This window comes from Oenanthe melanoleuca, chromosome 20 (genome assembly GCF_029582105.1).
Source record: "Oenanthe melanoleuca isolate GR-GAL-2019-014 chromosome 20, OMel1.0, whole genome shotgun sequence".
NCBI lineage: Eukaryota > Metazoa > Chordata > Aves > Passeriformes > Muscicapidae > Oenanthe > Oenanthe melanoleuca.
In genome coordinates, this window is record NC_079353.1 from 10,654,761 (window position 1) to 10,676,295 (window position 21,535).

At 49.3% G+C, this 21,535-nt stretch overlaps 1 protein-coding gene across 1 annotated transcript in view; it reads right to left on the bottom strand.

Annotated features, from left to right (window-relative positions):
* Nucleotides 1–21,535, bottom strand: part of PPP1R16B (protein phosphatase 1 regulatory subunit 16B) — a 57,280-nt gene that overhangs the window by 21,935 nt on the left and 13,810 nt on the right. The window contains exon 2 of the mRNA XM_056507651.1: nt 17,935–18,334. Within this exon, the coding sequence (XP_056363626.1) occupies nt 17,935–18,181 (247 nt within the window). The 5' untranslated portion in view covers nt 18,182–18,334. The remainder of the gene's footprint in view (nt 1–17,934; nt 18,335–21,535) is intronic.

Below are 21,535 nucleotides of genomic sequence, written 5' to 3' on the forward strand. Positions count from 1 at the left end.
TCCCACCTCCTTTTTTAAAATCAGATAAAGACAGAATATGGTTTCATTAAAAAAAAAAAAAAAAAAAAAAAAAAAACCAGAAAAAACTTCCATGCAAGCTTAGCAGAAACCTAAACTTTACCAGAGAAGAATTGGCAACCCTTTTGCTTTTGCAACCTGTAATTATTCAGGAGGAAATTTTACACATTTCAGAGATTTGAATTTCAACATCACCTTCCATCCAGAGATCTCCCAAAGTGCAGCTGCTGTTAGTGCAGTGAGCTCCAGGCTATCTCCTGGGATTTTACAATCAGTTTTTGCCTCATTTCACAGCTGTGACATCTCAGCCCAAGTTAGGCTAGGCTCTGGAGGCTCAGGGACCTTGCTTTGCCAAGGTCACAGGGACATCCATGGCACAGCTGTGACACTGCCCTTGAGCCCAGGTCCCAGCTCTGCCCATTAAGCTCAAGAAAACTCTCCTCTCCCCCATTCTTTCTGTTCAGCCAAGAGCAATTGGGCAAAGCAGCTGAAGCCTCAGTGCTCAGAGCAATTTTTATCCCTACTCTCACATGCCCAAGTGCCAGAAGTTTGCAGTTTTTAAGGGCTGATCATATCTCACTATTCCCCCAGACTTTCCAACCACTGATCTTTCAACCTTCATTCCAGCACCTGTCACACAGACAAATCACACCATTTATTCTTTGTATTAATAATGTACCAGGTCAAACACCTCCAATCCCAAAAGGATCCCCAAAGTCCAGTGTCCCTTGGTTACCAACAATCCTGTCAGAGAAGTTTGTTCACTTTATACATGATCACCACCAGAAGTATTCAGCACTGCATGGAAACCAGCTCATACACCTGAGAGTGGAACCAAAAGTGAGCACCTGAGCTTGGCAGAAATGCAGCTTTTTCACAGCTCCAGTGGTGCTTACAATAAATGAGACAGAGACTGCAAAAAGCCTTCAAATTTGGTTAAAACAAGCAGGCACAGAGCCATACCTTCCTTGGTCTATAAGCTGTGAATGCTGTGCACATAGATCACCTTGTTTTAATAATTATCTCATCTGTTCCATCATACCAAGTTGAAAACTCTCTCAAACAGCTCCTGCCACAAGCTCCCTGTGATTTCTGCTTGCCAGCACCTCAAGAAGCAGAAGAGGAGCATTCCCAGGCAGGTGATGTAACAGCTCTGTGACTGCTGGGAGGACCATGGGAGGCAGCTCCAGAGCTTGACAGGTCATTCAGACCTTAGAAAGGCAAAAAAAGACTTCACCCATCCCTGCCCTGTGCACAGACACCAAAGTGCAGCTTCATGTGAAGCCAGGACAGCTTTTGCTGCCGGCTCTGCTCTGCTGAGCTTCCGGCACTTTGATGCAGAAAAGAAAGGAACTGAGCTTGGGGTTTGGCAGCACTTTCCTTTTTCACCTCATTTTCAAAAGCCATCTCCATCAGCTTCAATCTTTCATCTGCACAATACAGCCTGAACTCAGCAAACCCCTTCGGATTAGTGATGGGCAGAGAGAGAAAAGCTCTCAATTTCCTGACAGGGCAACAAGGATGCTGCCTGGAGGAAGGAGAGGTCTGGGGTACAAATCTACAGGACTCTACCAGCCTTTGGGGCAGCCTGAGAACCTTTTACTTAACATAAAGAGGAAAAGAACTGAGAGTCTCCTCCAGAAAATGCTGTGCCTTAGTGCTGTGAGACAAGAACTTCAGTCTCTATGCATACATTTATTTATTTTTAATTCATTTATTTGTGTTTACATGCTGAGATTACATGCATTATGTGCTATATTAATATATCATTGTAATATATAGTAACAAAATACATAGCTCAAACCACCAAATTAAAAAATTCATCATTCCTGCAGCTCTTACATAGGTTTTAAATATCCACTTATCAGAGCAGTATCTCTCAACATTGAAGCCACAGCTCTTTGATGCTGGGAACAAGGAGTTACAGGCAACAGCAGGAAGTGGAGAGAGCACAATATATCCCACTTAGATTCATAGAATTGTTAAGGTTGGAAAAGACTTTTAAGATCATCAAGTTCAACCATCTGTTGACTTCTCTCCCTTCATCCCTGCAAGAGGACTCTTATCCTGGGATGAAACACCAAGTCTCCACATCAGAATTGCCAGTGAAATGCCTCCCCCAGCCTCTGCAGCTCAGAGGAGTTCTAGTTTTCCTTTCTGCATCAGTGGAGAACAGCTTCAGTTTGCCAAAGTATATCACAATTCTCAATAAAATGGCAGTTTGCAAAATAATTAACAGCCATTAAAATTCCCCATTAAGTTTTGCCACTAGCAACAGCAGGACCATTCTCCTCCCAGCAGCAGTGAAAACTCTGCTGATTTCTGTAGTAAACCCAGTGTTGTTAATGAGCCATTTTATCCCACCCTGTTTGTTTCTGAAAGCTCCCTCAGCAGCAGATCCCTCTTATCAGGAGTTTTTCATTACATATTTAACACTACAAGAGCCTGAGTGCCATGGACCACCTTTGAGCTGTCACACTGCAGGAATGGTGACATCCATCTCTGGGCTTGAATGGCAGACTGCTCTGTACTCACTGCTCCCCTTACACCGAGGAGAAAAGGGGGAGAGAGCCTCCCTACTCCCTCCTGCCTGAGGAGAACAGACTACATGATCAAATTCACTAAAATAACCCAAATTTTGAGCATTAACACAAGAGGAAAGGCAGGCTCCAGCTTTGCATCATCCCCCATCAATTCCACAGTCTAATATTTTGACTCGAACATTTACAGGAGCAACAAAATGCTTCAGGAGCTCAACCCACCTTGGTAAGTTCATTAAAGTAATTAATGCTGAAGTGGCTGCTTACACTGCTCTGCTGACAGCACTAATTACAGGCTGCAGAGGTGGATCCCAGTGACAGCAAAGGGGACAGGAGCTGGCATGGCAATGGGCAGATGTGCAGCCCTGTGCCACCCCTGGGGCTGGACCCAGCACTCCCCTGGCTCCTCCTGCTCCCAACCCCAAAATTCAGCATCTCCAGCACAGAGTGTAACTGAGCAACTCTGACAGCTTCTGCTGTTTTTCTGCAGACCAACACCCAGCAGAAGAGACCTGGAGCATCCTCCTGAGCACCTTTCTGAGAGCAAGCCCTTCACCAGCAGGAGTAGGGCTGGCTAGCCAAGGTGACAGGGCCCTTACAGACCCTCCCAAGGACAGCAGTCCAAGTGTTCTGGTTCCTGGAGACATCATGGACCATAAATCTCCTGTGAAATGTAGTGGGAGGGTTGTACTCTCCCTCTTAAACCAAGGATAGAACCTTCCTCACACAGGTCCTGTCCTGCAGGCATGGGCAGAGATCCCCACATGCTCAGTGTCACCTGTGCCAAGAGCACCTGCGTCTCTTTGGGGAGATGCAGGAGACCTGACTCTCACTGCTAGATCTGTGATCAAGCACAAGCTCTTTTTGGTTCACTTTTGTCTAGGAAAAACATAAAGAAAATTATTATTATTTTTCCAGTCAGTTGTTTGTAAAACATGCTATTGATATGTTTCCCACATTTCACAGGCTGGGACAATCCCACTCCAACCCTCCATCAGCACCCAATCAGTGCTACAACAGAGAAATCCTGTTTCCTTCTGTTCATCTGATCACAAAGAGCCATTCCCAGGGAAAGCAGCCCACCCCACCAGGAGCATCCAACGAGGTCTGGATCTCACAAGAGCAGTAACCAGTACAGTTGTGTAATGGAAACCTGACCTACAAACCCTGAACCAAATTCTAGCTGTTCCCCTTTGAGAAGTGAGGCTGCACACATCTTCTGCCCTGTGCTGCCACCTCCCACAGCTGTAATCCTGGCTTGGCTCCACATCCCAACAGCACTGTCACCTCTCCTCCATCCAGCATGGCTGGGAGGAAGAGGACCACCAGCAAAAGTGAGTTAAAAAGAGCCCTGGTTGCATAAATTGTATCATCTGTGCCACTCAGGGATGGATCTGTTGTGGTGGCCAAGCTCTCCACACACTTCTGGGTTAAGGACACAAAGGAGCAGCCAGTGCTGCCTCTTCCAGGACCAGCAGCACTGCAGCAAGGGACCTTTCCCAGCACACACATCCCCTGCTCTGGGGACACAACACCTGTGTGGGCTCCAGGGTGACAGCCAGGTGACACTGAGAGGTTTTGGGACAGACAGCATTAACTCTCTGCTGCTGGAGCCTTGCTCTCCTGTGTGACCCCAGCTCCTCTTTCCCTGCACAGACCCATCAAAGCAGACTGCTTGGAGGTGTTCTGTGCCTGTGATGCACTGCAGCATCAAAGACATTAAGAAGAAGAATATATTGCACCAGAGAGTCTCACACATAACGTGCCCATAAAAGCAGAGATGAAAGCTCAGCACATGCAGGCAAATCACAGCAGCTGGGAACTGCAGAGTCACCCTGGGAATGGGACAAGAGGCAAAGCAAAGCCATCTCCTCCTCCACTCCAGCACCAGCCAGGACAGCCCAGCCAGGGGGAACTGGGACAGACCTGAGCCCCAGAGCAGCTCAGCAAGATGCACAGACCTTCCCTTGGGTTTCCATTCTGCAGTAAAATTCCAAAAAGCATTAAAAGGGGGTTCTTCAAAGGACTATGAAGTGAACAGAAGCTGTTATAAGGAGGTCCTTACACTGTCAGCAGTTTTGAGATGCTTTGCAACCACCTGATCCCTCCTTCCCAATGCAGGGTATTTAAACCAAGGAATTTCTTCAGAGAGTGGACTAGATCTGAATGACAAGGTTTCTCAGCTCCCTGGCTGGAAATTCCTTCTTTTCCTACAGCCTTGCTGAAAAGAAGGAGAAATTTGCTGTTGCTGGAGCACATTCCCAGCAGTGATGGACAGGGGCCAGGCTATGCTGACCCACTGACCAGCCCTACTTGGCCACACTCCTGGGCCAGCTCCCACGTGTCCACAGCACACAGGGCACACCATCTCTCCTCACAGATAACACTGCTCTCTCACAAAAAAATACAACAAAAAGCTGCCCTGCTGGACTCATCCCCAGAGAAAAGCCAGCAGGGTCTGCAGTTGGGAAGGGGCTACATGAGTTGGGAAGATGCTGCTTCACCCCCACCTGCCTTTCCCAGTGGGTAGTTTGAGTGTGTACAGACACCAGGAGCACAGTGAGAGAGGTTTTAGCATCACATGGAACCACAGTGGATGAAAACTCACTGAACACCTGCTTTGCTTAGTGACTGCAGCAGCAGCTTTGCAGGACGTGGGTGATTCCAGAGGCAGTTGCTGCTTTGCTGCTGCTCCCTGTCACAGCAAGGCAGGAACACTGAGATTTCCCCCAGCTGCTCTTATCTTGTCTCACAGCATTGAAAACTGGGACCTACTGAGAGCAAACAAACAAGCCATGGCATTCACTGAACTCTGCTGTAAATCACGTGCAGGGACAGGCTCTTTGTGCAAAGTGACAAGGAAGATGTGTCTGCAATGGTTTCATGGCACATCAGCATAGAAAATGGTTTTAGTCCCTAAAAGCAGGTGATTAAAATTCCAAGATGTCACAGATTTTAATCCTGAGCTAATTTTTTCCTCTCTTCTATGCTGTATCATACATCACGGCTATCAAGAGAGCAGAACTCTCAAAAATCAGATGTCCTGAAGCTAGAGTAGAAGAAAATTATGTTTTCTACAGCAAATCAGTTCAACAGAGGCTCAATAAAACATGATTGATAATTAGTGTTTTCTTTTTGGCAGCTAGTAGCAATTGTCTTCTCCTTAAGTCTAGTGCATTTGCCAATTTAAAACTAATCTGTCCAAAAATGAAACAAAACATCTGCCAAAAAAATTCCCAGTGAATATTGGTTAAGATTTACAAAGTTCTACAGCAGAGTGTCACCTGCTACAGCATCAGACAACTCAACAGTAATTAGGGTAGAGCTGAGACAGCCTTGTGGAAAGAGCCATCAGGCAAATGGAAAATGGATGGGAATAGCTAAATCAGTTTAGATTTCCTTAACAGAGGTAGATCAAAAGAAAACTAACCCGATTAGGAGGGAGAGAGACACTGATCCAGATTCATGGAGCAAAGCAGAACAGCTATAAAGTGATATTTATGCCTGTTTTCCTTTCCAGGGCTGCATAAAGCATCAGCATGTACCAGTAGATCTGGCCCAGATTTATGGGCTAAGGGTAGACCCTTTTAAACAAGGACAGCTTCTCTTCTCCAGTTTACTTTCCCAGTTAAGCAACTGCCCAAAAAAAAAAAAAAATTAAAATAGGCCATTAAAAAAAAAAAAAAAAAAAAGTCTCCCAAATTCAATTAAATAGAGTAGGTGACAGTCAGTGCTGCTGGCAGTGCCACTCTCCCTGCTGGGGGCACCTTGTCCTGCCTGCAGCAGGGCAGGCACACACTGGCAGAGCCCAGCTTTTGGCAGAGCCATTTCAGCTGGGCCAGCACTGCCTTGGCCATGCACAGCTCTCTGAGCATCCTGCTCTGGGGATGCACCCCAGTGCTGCTGCAGCCTGAACAGTGCAGGAATACAACACACAGCCCCAGGAGCACCGTGCCTGCCACAGGGACACACACCCTGCTCCCCCAGTGACCTCCTGGGTGCCCAGGCTCCTCATTAGCCACCCCCAGCACCCTGAGCCATGCCCAGCACTGCCACAGCCTCCTCAGCCCCAGGCAGTGCCTTTGCAGCAGCACCCACCACAGTGCCAGGGTAAAAATCCCCATGAAGCCACTCCTGCTGTCCCCAAACCCCAGGGGAAGGACTCACTGCCTGGAGACAATGACAGCACAAAAGCTCCCTGCCACCAGCAGTCTCAGAGAAAGCCACCCTGGCTGTGTCCCCACGTGCTCTTGGCAGCCCTGCTGCTTTCCAGAGCTGTGAGTGTCCCAGGGGATGTGTGAGCACAGGTACACTCCTTTTTCCAAAGCAAATAAAAGTGTGACACCTTTGTTCAGGTAAGCACCTATGCCCCCAAGGCAGTGTTTTACACCACCACTCTACACCACAAACTGTGCCCAATCTAAAGAGGTTTTTGTTGCTGAGGAGGCTGTTCCAGAGCCAGGGCAGGCTGCACCAGTGGCACCTGCAGCCTCCCTTTCACCCACTCCATAAGCATTTCCACCAGCAAACCCTCTCACAGCTCCATAAAAAGAGCCAATAAAAGAGCCTCTCATATTTTGGCTGAGACTTTGCATGGGTCCCATCAAACCCCCACATTCCTGCATGTGTCAGATACCACCTGACACCTCCCAAGGAGCTGATATTGCATTGGATGTTATCAGGACCTAACACAGAAGCTGTTTTGGGACAGGGCAAAACCAACTTTGCCCACTGCAGTGCCAGTAAACACCTTTCTTGTGCCCTGCAGTCCCAGGATCCCCGGGTGACCAAGCTGCTGTTCCCATGTCCCAGTCACACAGGAGCCAGAGCCCAGGCTCAGCCTGTTGGGTTTGGAGGGTCTGTCCAGCTGTGGCACCTCTGGACCTCCCCACAGGATGCTCCAAGAAGAGCTCGTGGGTACAGCAGGGCCAAGACACTGAGGAATGACACAGCATGGGACAAGGAGGAGCTGTGAACAGATGTGAGAGCTCAGGGGGTGGGTAAACAGGATCCCCACTTCTTTCCTGTTGCACGGCTGGAAAACCCACAGGCCCTTCCTGCAGGAAGGGAAGGAGGAGGGTGGGGAGCCCACAGCACCGGGGTCAGCTTCCAAAACTGGGAGCTGGCTGTCCCAGGGAGCCACTCCTCCCCATGGCACACACACGATGCTTCCACTGCTGCTGGGAACTCCTGGCTCTGACCAGGGTGACCCCTGAGGGACCCAAAATGCCATCTCAGTATATTTTAATGCCATGGGGCAGTGATTAGAGGGGTGGTCTGTACAGCAGCATCCAGCAGGAAAGAGCTGAGTGTTCTCCATGTGCACTCTGTATCCCATGAAGAACAGTGCTTTAGGTGACCAAACCAAACTGACTGCACCAGAGGCAAAACACACAAATATCTTTATGCTCAGGGATTCTCAGGAAGCCCCCAGCAGCTGAAGGAGCTGCTCTCAGAGCTTGGGCCAGGACAGCTGAGTGAGCAATGTGTTTGTGGACCCCATGAGAATGACATGAGGGTCAAGCAAAGCCAGACCCTCTGGCTCAGCACCCTGCTCTGGGCACAGCTCCTTCCACCTCCACCTGCAATCCAGGCTGTCAATCCCACCTCAGGAGAAAAAAATCAGTCAACAAATATCACCCTTGAGCTACAAGACAAGATTCTGGATGTAAGTCAAGCAGGAAATACTTCCTGTTCACTTGTTCCCCATAGGGTACCTGACAGATCAATGCTGCAGACATTCCCATTACTGAACACATGGCAAATCCTAGAGCACTGACTGAGGCACTGCAATGATGACCCAAGTCTTGAATTATTGCTACAGATCTAGTGCTGACCTGTACTCAGATGGCAGCTTTCCTGGCTCTGAAGAGTGATAGAAAATTGTCACAAATGAGAGTAATTTGGGTCAAGGGACAGAGCAGCAGCTTTGTTGTAGCTATTTCACAACTGCATGATTGAAGTTATAAGAAATAAATTTCCTATGAAAGCACAAGGAATCCTGGTTAGGTGCCCTTTCAGATGAAATTTTAAACTCAGTTGCTCTTCTAATAAAAGCAAAATGGAGTTCCAGCACCTCTCCATGAGCCACTGTCACCTCCCAAACCAGACATGCTGTGGTTTGGGCACAGGTTGGAAGCTGGCTGGTTACAGCCTAGACTGGAACTTCTTATCACATTCAGGCCTTGCATCAGTGTTGTGACAGCACCAGCTTTAGGAGGAAAGAAACCCCTGTGATAAGTGCCTGACAGGCAGGAGATGTCACTGCAGATCCACAGGGACTGTCCTCCTTCACTGGAGCTCTGGCTCTTTCTAACACCTGCTATTTCAGGCTGTTACACCAAAATTTTAATTAAAACAAGAGGCCCATTTAAGCTCCCAGGGAGCCCTGCTCCAGCCTTGCTAATTAAAGACAAACTGACAGGATCTGAAACGATAAAATAAACCAGGTCTGAGAAGTTTGAGAGGCACAGGACGAGCCTGAGCTCTAAGTAGGTTGAAGCTTGCTGTCCATGGGAGCTGTGTGCTGTCCAGCCCAGGCTCCTGGGTGAGCTCCTGCTCTCTGTGGGCTGATGGGCTCTGCAGAGGGCTCAGCACAGCACCCAGGTCAGAGCCCACCTGTCTCCTCTGACAGCACAAAGATCTGAACCCAGGGCTGGCAGACAGACACAGGAAGCTCTCTCCACATAACCTAACAGCAGGGAAATACCTGTTCTTTATTGCAGGGCACTGCTCCTTTCCAGCCCCAAGAGGCTGAGAGCTGGGATGGATTTCCAGGTGAATTCCTTGTCCCAAAGTCATTGGGCAAACCACAAACACCCTGCAGCAATGAAACCTTGGTGCAGCAGAGCTGCTCCATTCCTGTGCACTTTGTACTTTTCTTTCAACATTATAAATATGGAAAAATTTTGCTGTTATTAAAGAGGATGGTTTGACAGAGAGAATCCTTCAGATAAGTTAATTGAAAAGACCATGGATACACCAAGCCATCATGTCTCAGTCCTTATCATTGCAACCTCACCTCTAACCCTTGCTGCTCTAAATGGAAATACTTTGAAGGTGCCACAATCTTCCCCACCCACTCAAAATGTGGATGTGTCCAGGATGCAGGTGTAACACAGGACAAAGCAGAAGCTGAGTGCAGCTAACTCTGCCAGGGACACCATCAGCTGCCAAGCAGGCTAAAACAGGGCTGGTGCAAGCAAGGAGAATGATCTGACAGAGGTTAATTCCTGCTCTAGTCTCCCTTTTTTACAGGTGAACTCTAGAGCAGTAGCCCTTAGAACAAAAAAATGTGAGTGTTGTTTTGTTTGGTGGGTGGGTTGCTTGGGGTTTTATTATGGAGGAGAATTGTGGTTTTTTTAACTGATGGGATTTCTCTTATCAGCCCAGGTAAAGGCAGACAAAGATCAATGAGACTTTGGAAGTTTCCCACTACATTTCAGAGCTTGATGCTGTTACATTCAAGGCAGGGACCTTTTCACCACACTGAAAGCAAAGCCCAGCACAGCAGACCAGACCACAGGGAAATGTGAATTAAGGCTCAGCTTTAAAACCTTGGCCAAACTGAGAAATGCTGTAAACGGTATAAAAACATATTCAGAGCAGAAAAACACCCCAGAGTAACTAAAGCCCTTTTCCCACAGGAGTGGCATTTGCAGCCAGCCTACTTCATGCTATCCAGGGAATCCAGAGGCCAAATCCAGCAACAAACAATTGCAATTTGCAGGGGCCTCAGTGGAAACTGCATCTGCTCACTCAGAGCTGCACATGGGCTCTTGTTGCCTGAATTAAAAGGAAGTGCAAGGTGCTTGATTGCATCTTGGCTCTTGATTACAAATGCACCAGCAGCCAGAATTAAACAGTTGGCTTCCTGGCCTATTTAGCATCCTTTAGTGCTGGCTTAGAGGGTGGGCAAGGCTTAGGCAATGTTTTTATATACCAGCATCTGATTTTTTTAAATTTTATTTTTTCTCAAGACATTTGCAGCGAATGATAACGTTTCCCAAAGATCTGGCCAAGCTCCAGAGGAAAAAACAAGCAGTAGAAGTGTCTGTAGGAGCCCTGCACTAGGCTATAAGGCACTGCCTGAACCAGCTGCCATAGCAACTGCTATTAAAGAAAGAATTACAGCATTCTTCACGGAAATAGGAAAACTCCCAGTCAATAAGTGCAAGGATGAGATGAAAAGCAAAAAAAAAAAGGAGGATAAACATAAGCGAGTAGGAAAAATATGCACAACTGAATGAGGAGCAGGGCTGCTTGCACAGGTAGATGTGCTCTGGGGTTGTGGAGATGCCTATAAATACACTAAGATACCTAACTCCACCCTCATTAGCAAGCATTTTAGATACAGTTGATCCTGCCTTGGGGCAGGAGGTGGATTACATGACCTCCTGAGGCCCTCTCAACCTCTATTTTCCATTATTCTAGGAGGGAGAAATCTACACCAGCTGAGCTGGCCTCAATCCAGAAGGGCAGGAATTTAAATCTGGAAAAAAATAGATTTAATCCACTTTTCAAGTTCTCCTTGACCAGGAAGAAAGCAGAGCCTGCAACCACAGCTTAAAGACAAGTTCTTCCTGGCTGGAAATGCATTTTCAACTGTACCAGGGGTAAAGAAGTAATGTCAGCTAGAAGGATTCACCCCCAAAAGTATTAATTTCCCCATAGACATTCATTTGCAAAGAACAATCAGATACATGGCTGCAGACTGTTTTACAGGGGGTTGCTTTACAAAATACACCTGGAAACAGAATGATGCTCTCAGCAGCAATCAGACTCATGTCCTACATCCCTTGGTGGAACTGGATTAAACCCCACAACACAGCCCCACAGCAGGACAGAGCCTTCGCTCTCAGAGCTCACAGCCAGGGAGAGAAAGCAGAGGAAATTTCACTCTGGGTTGTGCTGCTTATTGCACAGAAGACACCAAGGTCCCCTTTGGAGCTGCTGGTGCCACTCTCTGATTCCTCACTACTGGAGTGGGACAAAACTCAGAGTGGAGCACAGAAACAACACTCACCTGGAAGAAACACTGCCTGCAAGAAAACCCCATGTCCCAACTGCTAGGGCAAGGATGTGGCTGGGTGCAGCACCAACACTCCCAGCTGTTGCCCCACTGAGCAGGGCCAGCTGTGCTGCTCCCAGAGCTCCATCCCACACACAGCCATGCCCCTCGTGCATGGAAAACACAAGGACAGCCAAGCTGGGAAGTTACAGGCTACAAAGAGCCACTGACATATCAGCAAGCAGCACCAGGTTTGGAAGTCCTGGCTCTGATATTCGGCAGCTCTGTAGCCACCAGGAGAGAAGCAGGCATGCAGGGCTGCCTCCACCTCAGAAGCAGAGCAGCCAGGGCAGGGAAAGGTTAAATGCCACTGATTTAGCACCTGTAGACAGGGACTTGTCCAGGCACCTGGTTGAAGCAAGGTGCCATTGATAATCTGCCTTGGGCTGACACGGTCTGACGTCCCCGGCGAAGGCACGCTGAGCCCTCCCTGCCGTGCTTTGGCCAGGCAGGGATTGAGAGCAGATGGTGACCTCACAGATCCTACCTGCTGCACCTTGCAGGCACAACCTGAGCTGGAACTGCCCCTCTCCCTCCTGCCCAGCTCGCCTCTGGAGGCAGGAGCACTCCTCACACACGGCCACAGTAACACCCCCAACACCCCAAGGAAATCTCCAGTTCGTATTCAGGTGCACATGCAACCAAGGAGATGCTGAGTCTCTCCTCCAAAACACACTGCAGCCAAAGGCTGGAATATGATTAAGGGATTTAAGCTGCCTCTTGTAAGAAACAGAATCTTGACAACAGTGACTGGTCAATCCCTGTTTGATTAAAAACACTTTAACCCAAACAGACCATTCTTACTGGCAGGACAAGCAGTTTGAATCCAATGTTTATTCATTACCCTCTAATCCTATTACTAAATACACCAGAAATATTTTCAGTGGTATCAAAAATGGTGGGAGGCAACACACATGTAAAAGCCAGAAAATGAAATGATGTGGAAATGACCAACTTTTGAGAAATAAAAGTATTTCTGATCAAACTTTTTTGTTTAAAGAAAAGTTGTCAAATGAATTGTAGGAGTTGACTCCAGATTTGAGGGGGGAAGAGTGCCTCATTCCAGGAAAAACTTAGGTGGACTTTCAGTGTTAATTTTGAGACAGGAAAGTTGGCATTTGAAGCTCCTATGGATATAACTTGATTGATTTCAGTGAGTAGGGGGGAAAAATTTTAAAAATATTTACTTGTTATGACAACAGAGAAAGTTGCTGATTCAATATTGCTCATGCTCCCAGATGCCTCTAGTTAGCTGCCATATGCAAATCACCCCACGCTGGCATCACATCCAAATTGCATGAAAAAGCCAAGTTAAAATGTGGCCAAATACGTGAATCTGCTTTTGGAAGACACACCAACCACCATTAACAAAATTAACAAAATTCATCATTGCCAAGGGCTCCCACACGCAGCTTCCTAAAGAGGACAGCCCTCATTTCCACACCCAGTGAGAGTTTAAAACTTGAGAAATGCCTTTGTTATTGAAAAGAAACTTCTAATTTCTGACTCAAACCATTCCCAAATACCCAGATATACACTCAGACTGATAAGAGATCTTTTCTTTTCAGAGCCCTTCAAGGGGCACAAAACCCAGGGGAAAAACCTTCTCAGACAGATAAATGCACTTACAGACCCAGACACAGGAACCCCACAAAAAAAAAAAGCTTCAGGAGATTAATAATGTGGAAAATTAAGGCACTCATAAAAGGTTTGAAGTAACAAGGGAACAGATCACATCAGCTTGGAAAGGTTAAAGAAAGCAATTTATAGACACTAATTAGGGCCTCTTTTAAAAGTGCCTTTGCAAATGACAAGGTTGGGTTTATTCCAGAGAGGAGCAAAGGGAGCGTGGTCAGAGCTGCCTGGGGATGCTCCCAGAAGGATGCACAAACCATGCTGGGCACCACAGCACAGGAACAGGAGATTTGAGAATGGATGGCACAAAGGGAAGCAGGGGGCATGTGTTTATAGGAATACATTGCTGTCTCCCCAGGGAAATCCTCCCATGCAATGAGCTCCAAGCTCCTGCCCTCTGCTCTGTGACTGGGAACTGTTTTGCCAAATGCCGAGTCCAAGTTCACCAAACCTGAGTTTTCCTTCCCTGTCAGGCTCACCAGCCATGAGGATCTGCAGAGTTAAACTCCTGCAGAAGTGCTGCTTTATGCAACACTGGCTGTGATGAAGTTTTGCTTGCAGGATGAAGTGCCAGGAGGTGGGAGCTGGAGGACTGCAGCGATGCCATCGCCGGGGGTGGCAGCAGTGCCTGGGGGAGGCAGCTCCCATCCCACAGCAACAGAAACCAGGGCACCTCTGGCACTGCTGGAAGCTGAATCAACCCTTGGGGTCTCTGCTTCTCTGCTGGCTCTTTCAGAGAGCCCAGCTCAGCCTGAAGCCAATGCCAACACCTGCAGCTTGTGTCGCTCAAGCAGGAGCTCCCACTGCAAACAGCCCAGGTGTGCAAAGGGACTTCCAGACAGCAAATGCCACATGTCTGTACAAGCAGCCACTTCATCCACCTCTGGGATCTGTTTTCTCAGTTTACAGAACACCAGCTCATCTCCCCATGCTCTGGGGCTACTTTTAGAAAAGCTCAGTGATGTAGAAAGGCCTGGACATGACAGCCCTGGCTGCTCCTGGGGACGAGGTGCTGCCCTGGGAATGGCAGGACCAGCCTCCTCTCCATGGTTTCAGTCCATCACCTCACAGAACAGCTTCAGAGCCCTCAGCAATTTCTTATCTTCAAAAATCCTTTGCAATCAGTAGAGTAGCTCATAAAGCATTCCTTTATTGCATTCTAGAGCAACTCCTTCACAGCCACAGGAGCAGCCCAGAGGCTGCATGCAGCACCACACTCCTGAAAGCTCTGTGTGGGCTGAGGGGCCTCCCTTTGCACCATCCCTTTGAAACCAGCTCAGACTGAGGCCAGATCCAGGTGAGGCCTCGAGCATACCCCCACTTGAAGTGGTGATGGTGAGTGCTGCCCCTCCCCAGCATTCCCACAGAGCAGCACGCTCCAGGTCCAGGCTGGGGGTGCCCTGCTCTGCCACCTCAGAGCTCAGCCATGAGCTGTCTGCAGCCCAGCTGAAGGTCCAGGCAGCACCTGCAGCCCAGGGCACTGCTGCCCTCAGCCTGGGGTCACTGCCATCACCCCACTGTCCCCAGCCTGCTCACATCTGCCACCAGCAGCATGCAGCCTGCTCCCTACCCCCTTCTGTCAGCGAGATCCAAAGGAGCTTTTAATAGCAGCTTGTTTGGAAAACCTGGGGTGTTCTGACAGATCTGTTGCAGAAGATGTGAGGAACAAGCAGACAGGAGCCATCACCCCTTGAGAGCTCCTGCCCAGGCTGGGCTGATGGTCTCCAGCAGCCCCTGCCTCCAGTCCTGCCACTGGGGCCATGGAACCACTGAACAATGAAGGCTGGAAAAGCCCTCCAGGATCATTGAGTCCAGCCATTCTCCCAGTACTGCCAATGTCCCCAGCTGCCACATTGATGCATGTTTTAAATCCCTCCAGGGATGGTTACTCAACCACTGCACTGGGCAGCCTCTGCCAGGGCCAGACAACACTTTTGGTGAAGAAATTTTTCCTCATAACCAATCTAAACCGACCCCGAGGTGCAACTTGAGACCATTTCCTCTTGCTGTCACATGTCACCTGGCACACAGCAGCTCTCTCAATCACACCTGGGCAAGAGGCAGGAAAAGGACAGGGAAAGCAGCATGTCCAGGACCTCAGGACCCCTGAAGAGCAGGGCTGGGTTCTGCACCCACCAGCTCCATCCCACAGCACTCAACTACCAGTCAGGAGGTGCTCACACACTCCACAGCCTCAGACATCATCTGGACAAAGAGCCAGCTCAGCACCCAACTCCATTTTCTCCCCCCGATTTCATTGCACAGCAGCTCCCACCATCCCCTCTCCCCCTCGGGGGGTGAGAATGATAAAAATAAACAGAAAAGTCACAAGGAATGGAAATGGCACAGCCAGAGGCAGCTGGGAGGTGACACGTGCCAGCTGCACCCCCAGCTCCAACCTTCCTCACACTGACTTATCAACTCCTTAATCATTTATATTTCACCTCCCCCTCCACATCCCACATGGAAACAAAAGATGATTCATATATCAAAATAATCACCTGGGACCTCCAAAAGCCCACGAGTTCCCACACTTTCTTGACAAGGAATTTTGCCAGTTTGGCACCTGGGTTTGACTCTGTCCCCTCCTCCCTGTATAATGGTCCCACATCACAGAGGGGGCAGAGCAGGCACAGAACTGCCCACACACCACTTTTAGGACTTAAATTGATTGAGCACAAAACAAATTCACTGTAAAATCTTGAGGCATTTGAAAAATCCAGCTACTTGGGAAGCACCTGTGCCCTGGGAATACTGTCCCTTGTCCTTCCCAGAGGGTGGAGAGATTGATTTTCTGTCAGCAGGGAAGTGGATTTGTACCACTTGGGTTTTATCACCAGCACCACACTGGAAAGAGCTGCTGGTTCAAGCCCACAGGAAGAGGTCAATAGGATTATGGTGCCAAAAGAGACCTGCAGTGATGGGTTTTCCCTCACAGGAGGAAAAGAGTGAAGCTGGGAGCTGAAAGCTCAACTCTGCAGCCTCAGCAGTGAAGGATCCACGTGGTGCAAGACCACTGTGCACAGGATACTGCCACCAGAACACTGGTGTGACAGCCTGAACACAGGGAGCACAGCCATCCTTCACCAGGGATGGTCACAAACACCTCCACACTCCTGCATCCTCACAAGATGAGACAGCATCTGTAGCCCAGACAGAGAGAAGCTTTCCTCCTTCCAAACAGCCCAGATCCCAAACCAGAAGGAGCTGAAAGCAAAACTCCAAGGCTGGGCCCCCTTCAGAGCCATCACAGCCCCAGCCACAGAGGCACCAGCACACACAGAAGGAAGATGGTGTGACCTGTCACTGGCAGCTGAACAGCTGGGTATGAACCCAAACCAAGCCTGCCAATTCCTGCCAGCACAGGCAGAGCTGATACAAGTCACAGAGCTGCCCACTCAGGCAAGGCCAGCAGGCACAGCTGCCTTCACTGCTGGAGCCCTCCTAGAAAACCACAGCAGAAACGTGGGGCACTGAAGCAGAGAGCTGGAAAGAGCTATGAAACCTCTAAAGCAAGGAAGGAATGAATAAATGCCTGCAGCTCCTGGGCATTATCACAGGTCTGCTGCCCCAGGGAGGCCACAAATGCACAAAGAGCCAGAGCCACAGCAGGGCTTGGCAAATGCAGTGACACTGCCCAGGCAGGGTCATCACTGCCCATGCTCTGTTTCCAAACAGGAGCAAAACACACACAAGGACAAGTTACAGGGCAGAAAAGGCTTGCTCAGAAACAGGGACATGGCTTTGGGGAGATTGTTCATGAGACAAGACAAGGTCCTTGCCTTCCCCCCACGTACCCTGCAAGGATACCCTGCCTCTTGCAGAGGGTGCTGGAAACAGAGCAACATTCTCTAGCAGAGATGCTCAACTGGCCAGGACTCCTAAGCACCCCCTCTGCCATGCCAAGGGACCAGGAAGATCACACCAATTTCACTGCCTTGCAGAGCACCAACTCCAAAGGCTGCTCCAGCTCTCCTGCAAAAGATATTTTCACTCCTCTGCAGAGAAGCATTCTCCAGCTCCCCAGAGCTCACAGGTTTTCCCCCATGCTGTGCTGAGGCTAATGGTTATTGACTTTTAGACATATTTTTTTCTCCTCCCTTCAGATTTTGTAGCAGAAGCAAAGCACTTTCATCCACTTTGAAACAGTGCAATTAAACCAATTTTGGAACGATTTACAGTTCTGTTCTTCAGGAAGAACTAAGCAAAGCTGTGCTTCCCAGTATTTTGGGAAAAAAAAAATCATACATTCACATAGCTCTGAATCCATGCCCTCAAGCAGGGAAACTGAAGAGATTTACACCATGTAAATCCCTGCGACAGACTTCTGTAAAGCCACTGAGAGGCAAACCCAGAAGGCAAGGAAGTGTTTCACACCTCCTGTAAGTAGGAAGTGTGAGAAGGAAAGGGATGAAAACTGCCTTCCTTCACCCAAAGCTCAGTCACAGCTCCTGCCCCATCCTGGCACTCATGCACCCACTCCTGATGCCATCCAAGGTAACGCTGGTGTCACACGGGGCTTTGAGGACCTCAGAGATGGCAATGCCAGAGCCCAACACCACAGCAAGGGCAGCCCATGGGTGACAGCACAGATGCCTGTGACACCACAGAGGGTTTCACACTTGGAGCTCACAGGCAGCCAGACACAACCCACCAGGCACCACACCATACCTTCCTCCACGTCATTCCTCAGAGAAGCCTCCAGCAGAGCAACGCTGGCTTCAAAAGACACTTTCTTCCTGTTCACAGCATTTCTCTTCTTTTCATGCTTCCTCTTCTTGTGCTGCATCTCCTTCTCATACTGGGCCCATTTCTTCAGCTGCTGAGCCCTCCGTTTCTGGGCTGCCCGCAGCCTCTCCAGCGTGGGCACCTTGTCCAGCAGCTGCAGCTCGGTCAGCAGGTCCACGTGGGCATCCATGGCTTCTGCCCACACAGGGGAGAGGGAGGATGCCCCAGTGGAAGGGATGTCCCACCACAGCTCCTCTGGATGGCAGCCAGCTGCTGCTATACCAGCATGCTGAGGCTGAGCTGGGGAGGGCCCATGGCAGAGTCCGGTGGGAATGTGGGGAACCTGAAATGAGAAAAGCAGGAGGGATCAGGGATCATCTAGCACAGGAGCTCAGCCTGCTGGAAAACACAACAGGCAACATCTACCTCCTCAAAAGGCAGCTGAGTTAACCGTGCTCTAATTGCTTTAATTGTTCTTACCAGCCTTGGTGATTTCCCCCTTCCCCCACTCCAAGCATCCCAGCAAAACTCTCTTGATTAAGCAGAAGTTGTTCATGTCTACTGCTCACATTAACCCTCTCCTACAGGCAGAGTAAAGCCTGAATGAGCAAAGATCTCCCATCTGTTTGATACCATTTGTCAGACAAGCTGGGAACAGTTTGAGTACTGACACATCCATCCATCCATCCATCCATCCTGGTCCAGGTGTGCCCACCCCACAGTGCTGCTCACAGCTGCAGCCACCTCCCTGAGCCACTTCAGCCTGAGCAAGGCACAGGGCAGAGGGGAGCCAGGCTGCAGTGCCCAGGGCAGTCACACACACAGGCCAGGCCATTCCAGCACAAATAACACAGAAGCCAGAGGCTGGAGATATCTGGGATACCTGTCTGGTGCCCCAAGGCCAGGCAGGTTTTCCCAGAGGAACTTGACCCCCAGGAGCATCATCTGTGCTGCTCTGTCTCATCCCTCCAGCCCCAGCTGAGGACAGCTGCACAGACCTAGCTCCCAGGTATTGACAGCACTTAAACCACCTCAGCTCTGAAAAACACAGGGGTTGTGCTCATTTCTCTCTTCCTTCAGGTTTTCTCTTCAGCACACACTAAATCACTGTGGTTTTGCAGTTCAGGGTCCACAAGCACAGTGAGTTCACAGCTCCTGACCCTTGGTGTGGCCACAACAGCAACACAGAGTGCCCAACCAGGGACACATGGGCAGCTGCCCAGTCACCTGCTGCTCAGGAGGAGGAAACAGCCCAGATTTCAGGAGATATCCAAGAGGAAATAAAGCCAACATCACAAGCAAATTGAATTAATCCTTTCCAAACAGACCTGTGCAAAGCACACTGAATGGCTCACACAAAATCCAGGCAAGCAGCAAATAACCAGGTATGAGATGAGAGCTCGTGTGGCTCAGCCAGCTTGGAGGGGACACAGAAAAAAGAAAAACTGTTGATGGGAAAGGGCAGCTGAAGAACTTGAGTATTCATAAGAACCTGAGAAAGCCTCAATAAGACAGCTGAAGCTCAACTCTGCTGCTGCAAAAGAGAAGAAGCAAAGCCTGGTAAGCATTGAATGCAGAGAATCCATGGGAAAAGTAGCAGAAGAGAGGCAGCCAGACCCAGCTGAGAGACAGGGTGAGGATACCAGCCCCTACCACACAGGTGAGCCAGGAAAAGCCACAGCTCATCCCAGAGTTGAAAGCAGCCCATGGAGGAGACTGAGAGGCTGCAGGGCAGTGTCCACACCAGGCAGCACATCCAGGGAATCCCACAAGGCTGAGGCATCCACACTGCTAAACACTGCTACAGACCTTCCACAGGGCTTTGACCTTACCTATAAATATCTGGGCAGACTGAGAGAGACATGCCATTTCCTCCAACAGGTAATTGGCTTGGGAACTGAAAACAAACAAACTCAGCCAGAGCACACAGGCAGGTCTGGGAAGCTGCTTTATCCAGCAAACAGCCAAGGACAGCTTCAGCAGCACCTGCAAACCTTATTTTGAGGACTTCAGGACTGACCTGAACAGAAAAAAAACCCAACCCTGTTTAATCCCATAAGAATTTAAGAGTGCCAAATAATGCTTTAGCTCCACACAGGAACAAACCCAAATCCTTGCAATGTTTTTCATAAGGGAGCTACTAACTCAGAATTTTGTTTGAGATGGAAAACACCAACCTGTGGCTTTAGCACAGCACTGGAAAGCAAGGGAAAGGTGCCATGGCTCCACACAGCACAAGAGCCACTCACAGCTGTCCCTGACCCCTGCCACAGCCCCCAGGGACTGGGACTCATCACAGTCCCCAGAAACCTGCAGAAAATACAGGAGTGCACTTCCCAAAAGCTTTTCTTTTGGGACAGACGCATTTCCCTGCGCATTTCCAGGGTTGGAAAGCTCTTCAGCACCTCTGGTGAGCTCAGCTCCTGCCCCTGGCCAGCATTCCTGGGAAGTATCTTTGCTGGCAATCTCAGTCTCTGCTGCAGCAGCACAGCCTGCAGATCTGAAGCTCAGTCACAATACCTCGAAGGAGGGGAGATAAGGGCAGGAAATGCCTCTTGGAATACTGCACAGGCACTCCCACCTCGCTCCTTTTCCAGGCCACTTCTGCCATTGTTTGCTCAAAGATGAACAAATATTTTCCAAAACACACCTGGAGTAGAAATGAGGACCTAATTCTGATTATTAAAGCAGGGAGCTTTATTTCAGCATTTCACATGATAAGCTGGAAGTTTTCTTGTGGGTTTAGGACTGCACCTTGGAAAGAGCCACAGGACATTGATTTGTAAGTGTGGCTGGGCTTGCCCATGTTTCAGCTTTCCTGCATGCACCTCGTCCTCCAGCAGCTCCTCTGCTCTCACAACATGGGAGATTCAAGTGGTCTGCAAAGGGGAGTGAAACAGAGAGGGGAGATCCACAGACATCAAGACATTTCTGGAAGTACCAAACACCAGCATGTCCTCAATCCAACCAGAAAATGAACCTCTAAGGCAGCTAAAAGGTCACCCTGAGAGCTCTTCCTGAAGTGCACACAGCTCTACTTCTCCCAGACATAATTCCCTGTCACTCTCACAGACCCCAGAGCCCCAGAAAGACTTTGGCCCCATCACTCTGGCTGCCTGTTTCCCAGCGACCTGGTTCCTTGCCTGCACCTAAAGAAATGGCACATTGCCTCCTGGCACAAACAGGTCAGGCTAACTATAGCCCAGGTTCAGGCCCCAGCATCTGTTTACCTGCAAAGTGACACAGAAGTGGCTGTGTGGGTGTCTGTGGCTGGCAAGGCAGCACGTTTTGGTTTCTATTTTATTTAAAGATGCAGAGGGGGCAGAAAAAGCCCCACTGCTCGTGTTGGAGGGAGCTGAGCAGTTTCCATGAGCTCAGCAGATCTGGTGCCACAGGCTGAGCACATCCTGCCCCACACACAGCCCTGGCCCTGCAGGGACAGTGGGGGCTGCTTCAGGGGCCAGAGGAAGGCAAGGCACTGGTGCCATCCCCTCCTCCAGCACTGCAGCAGGGAAAGGCTCACTCTGACCCAGCCAAGGATTGG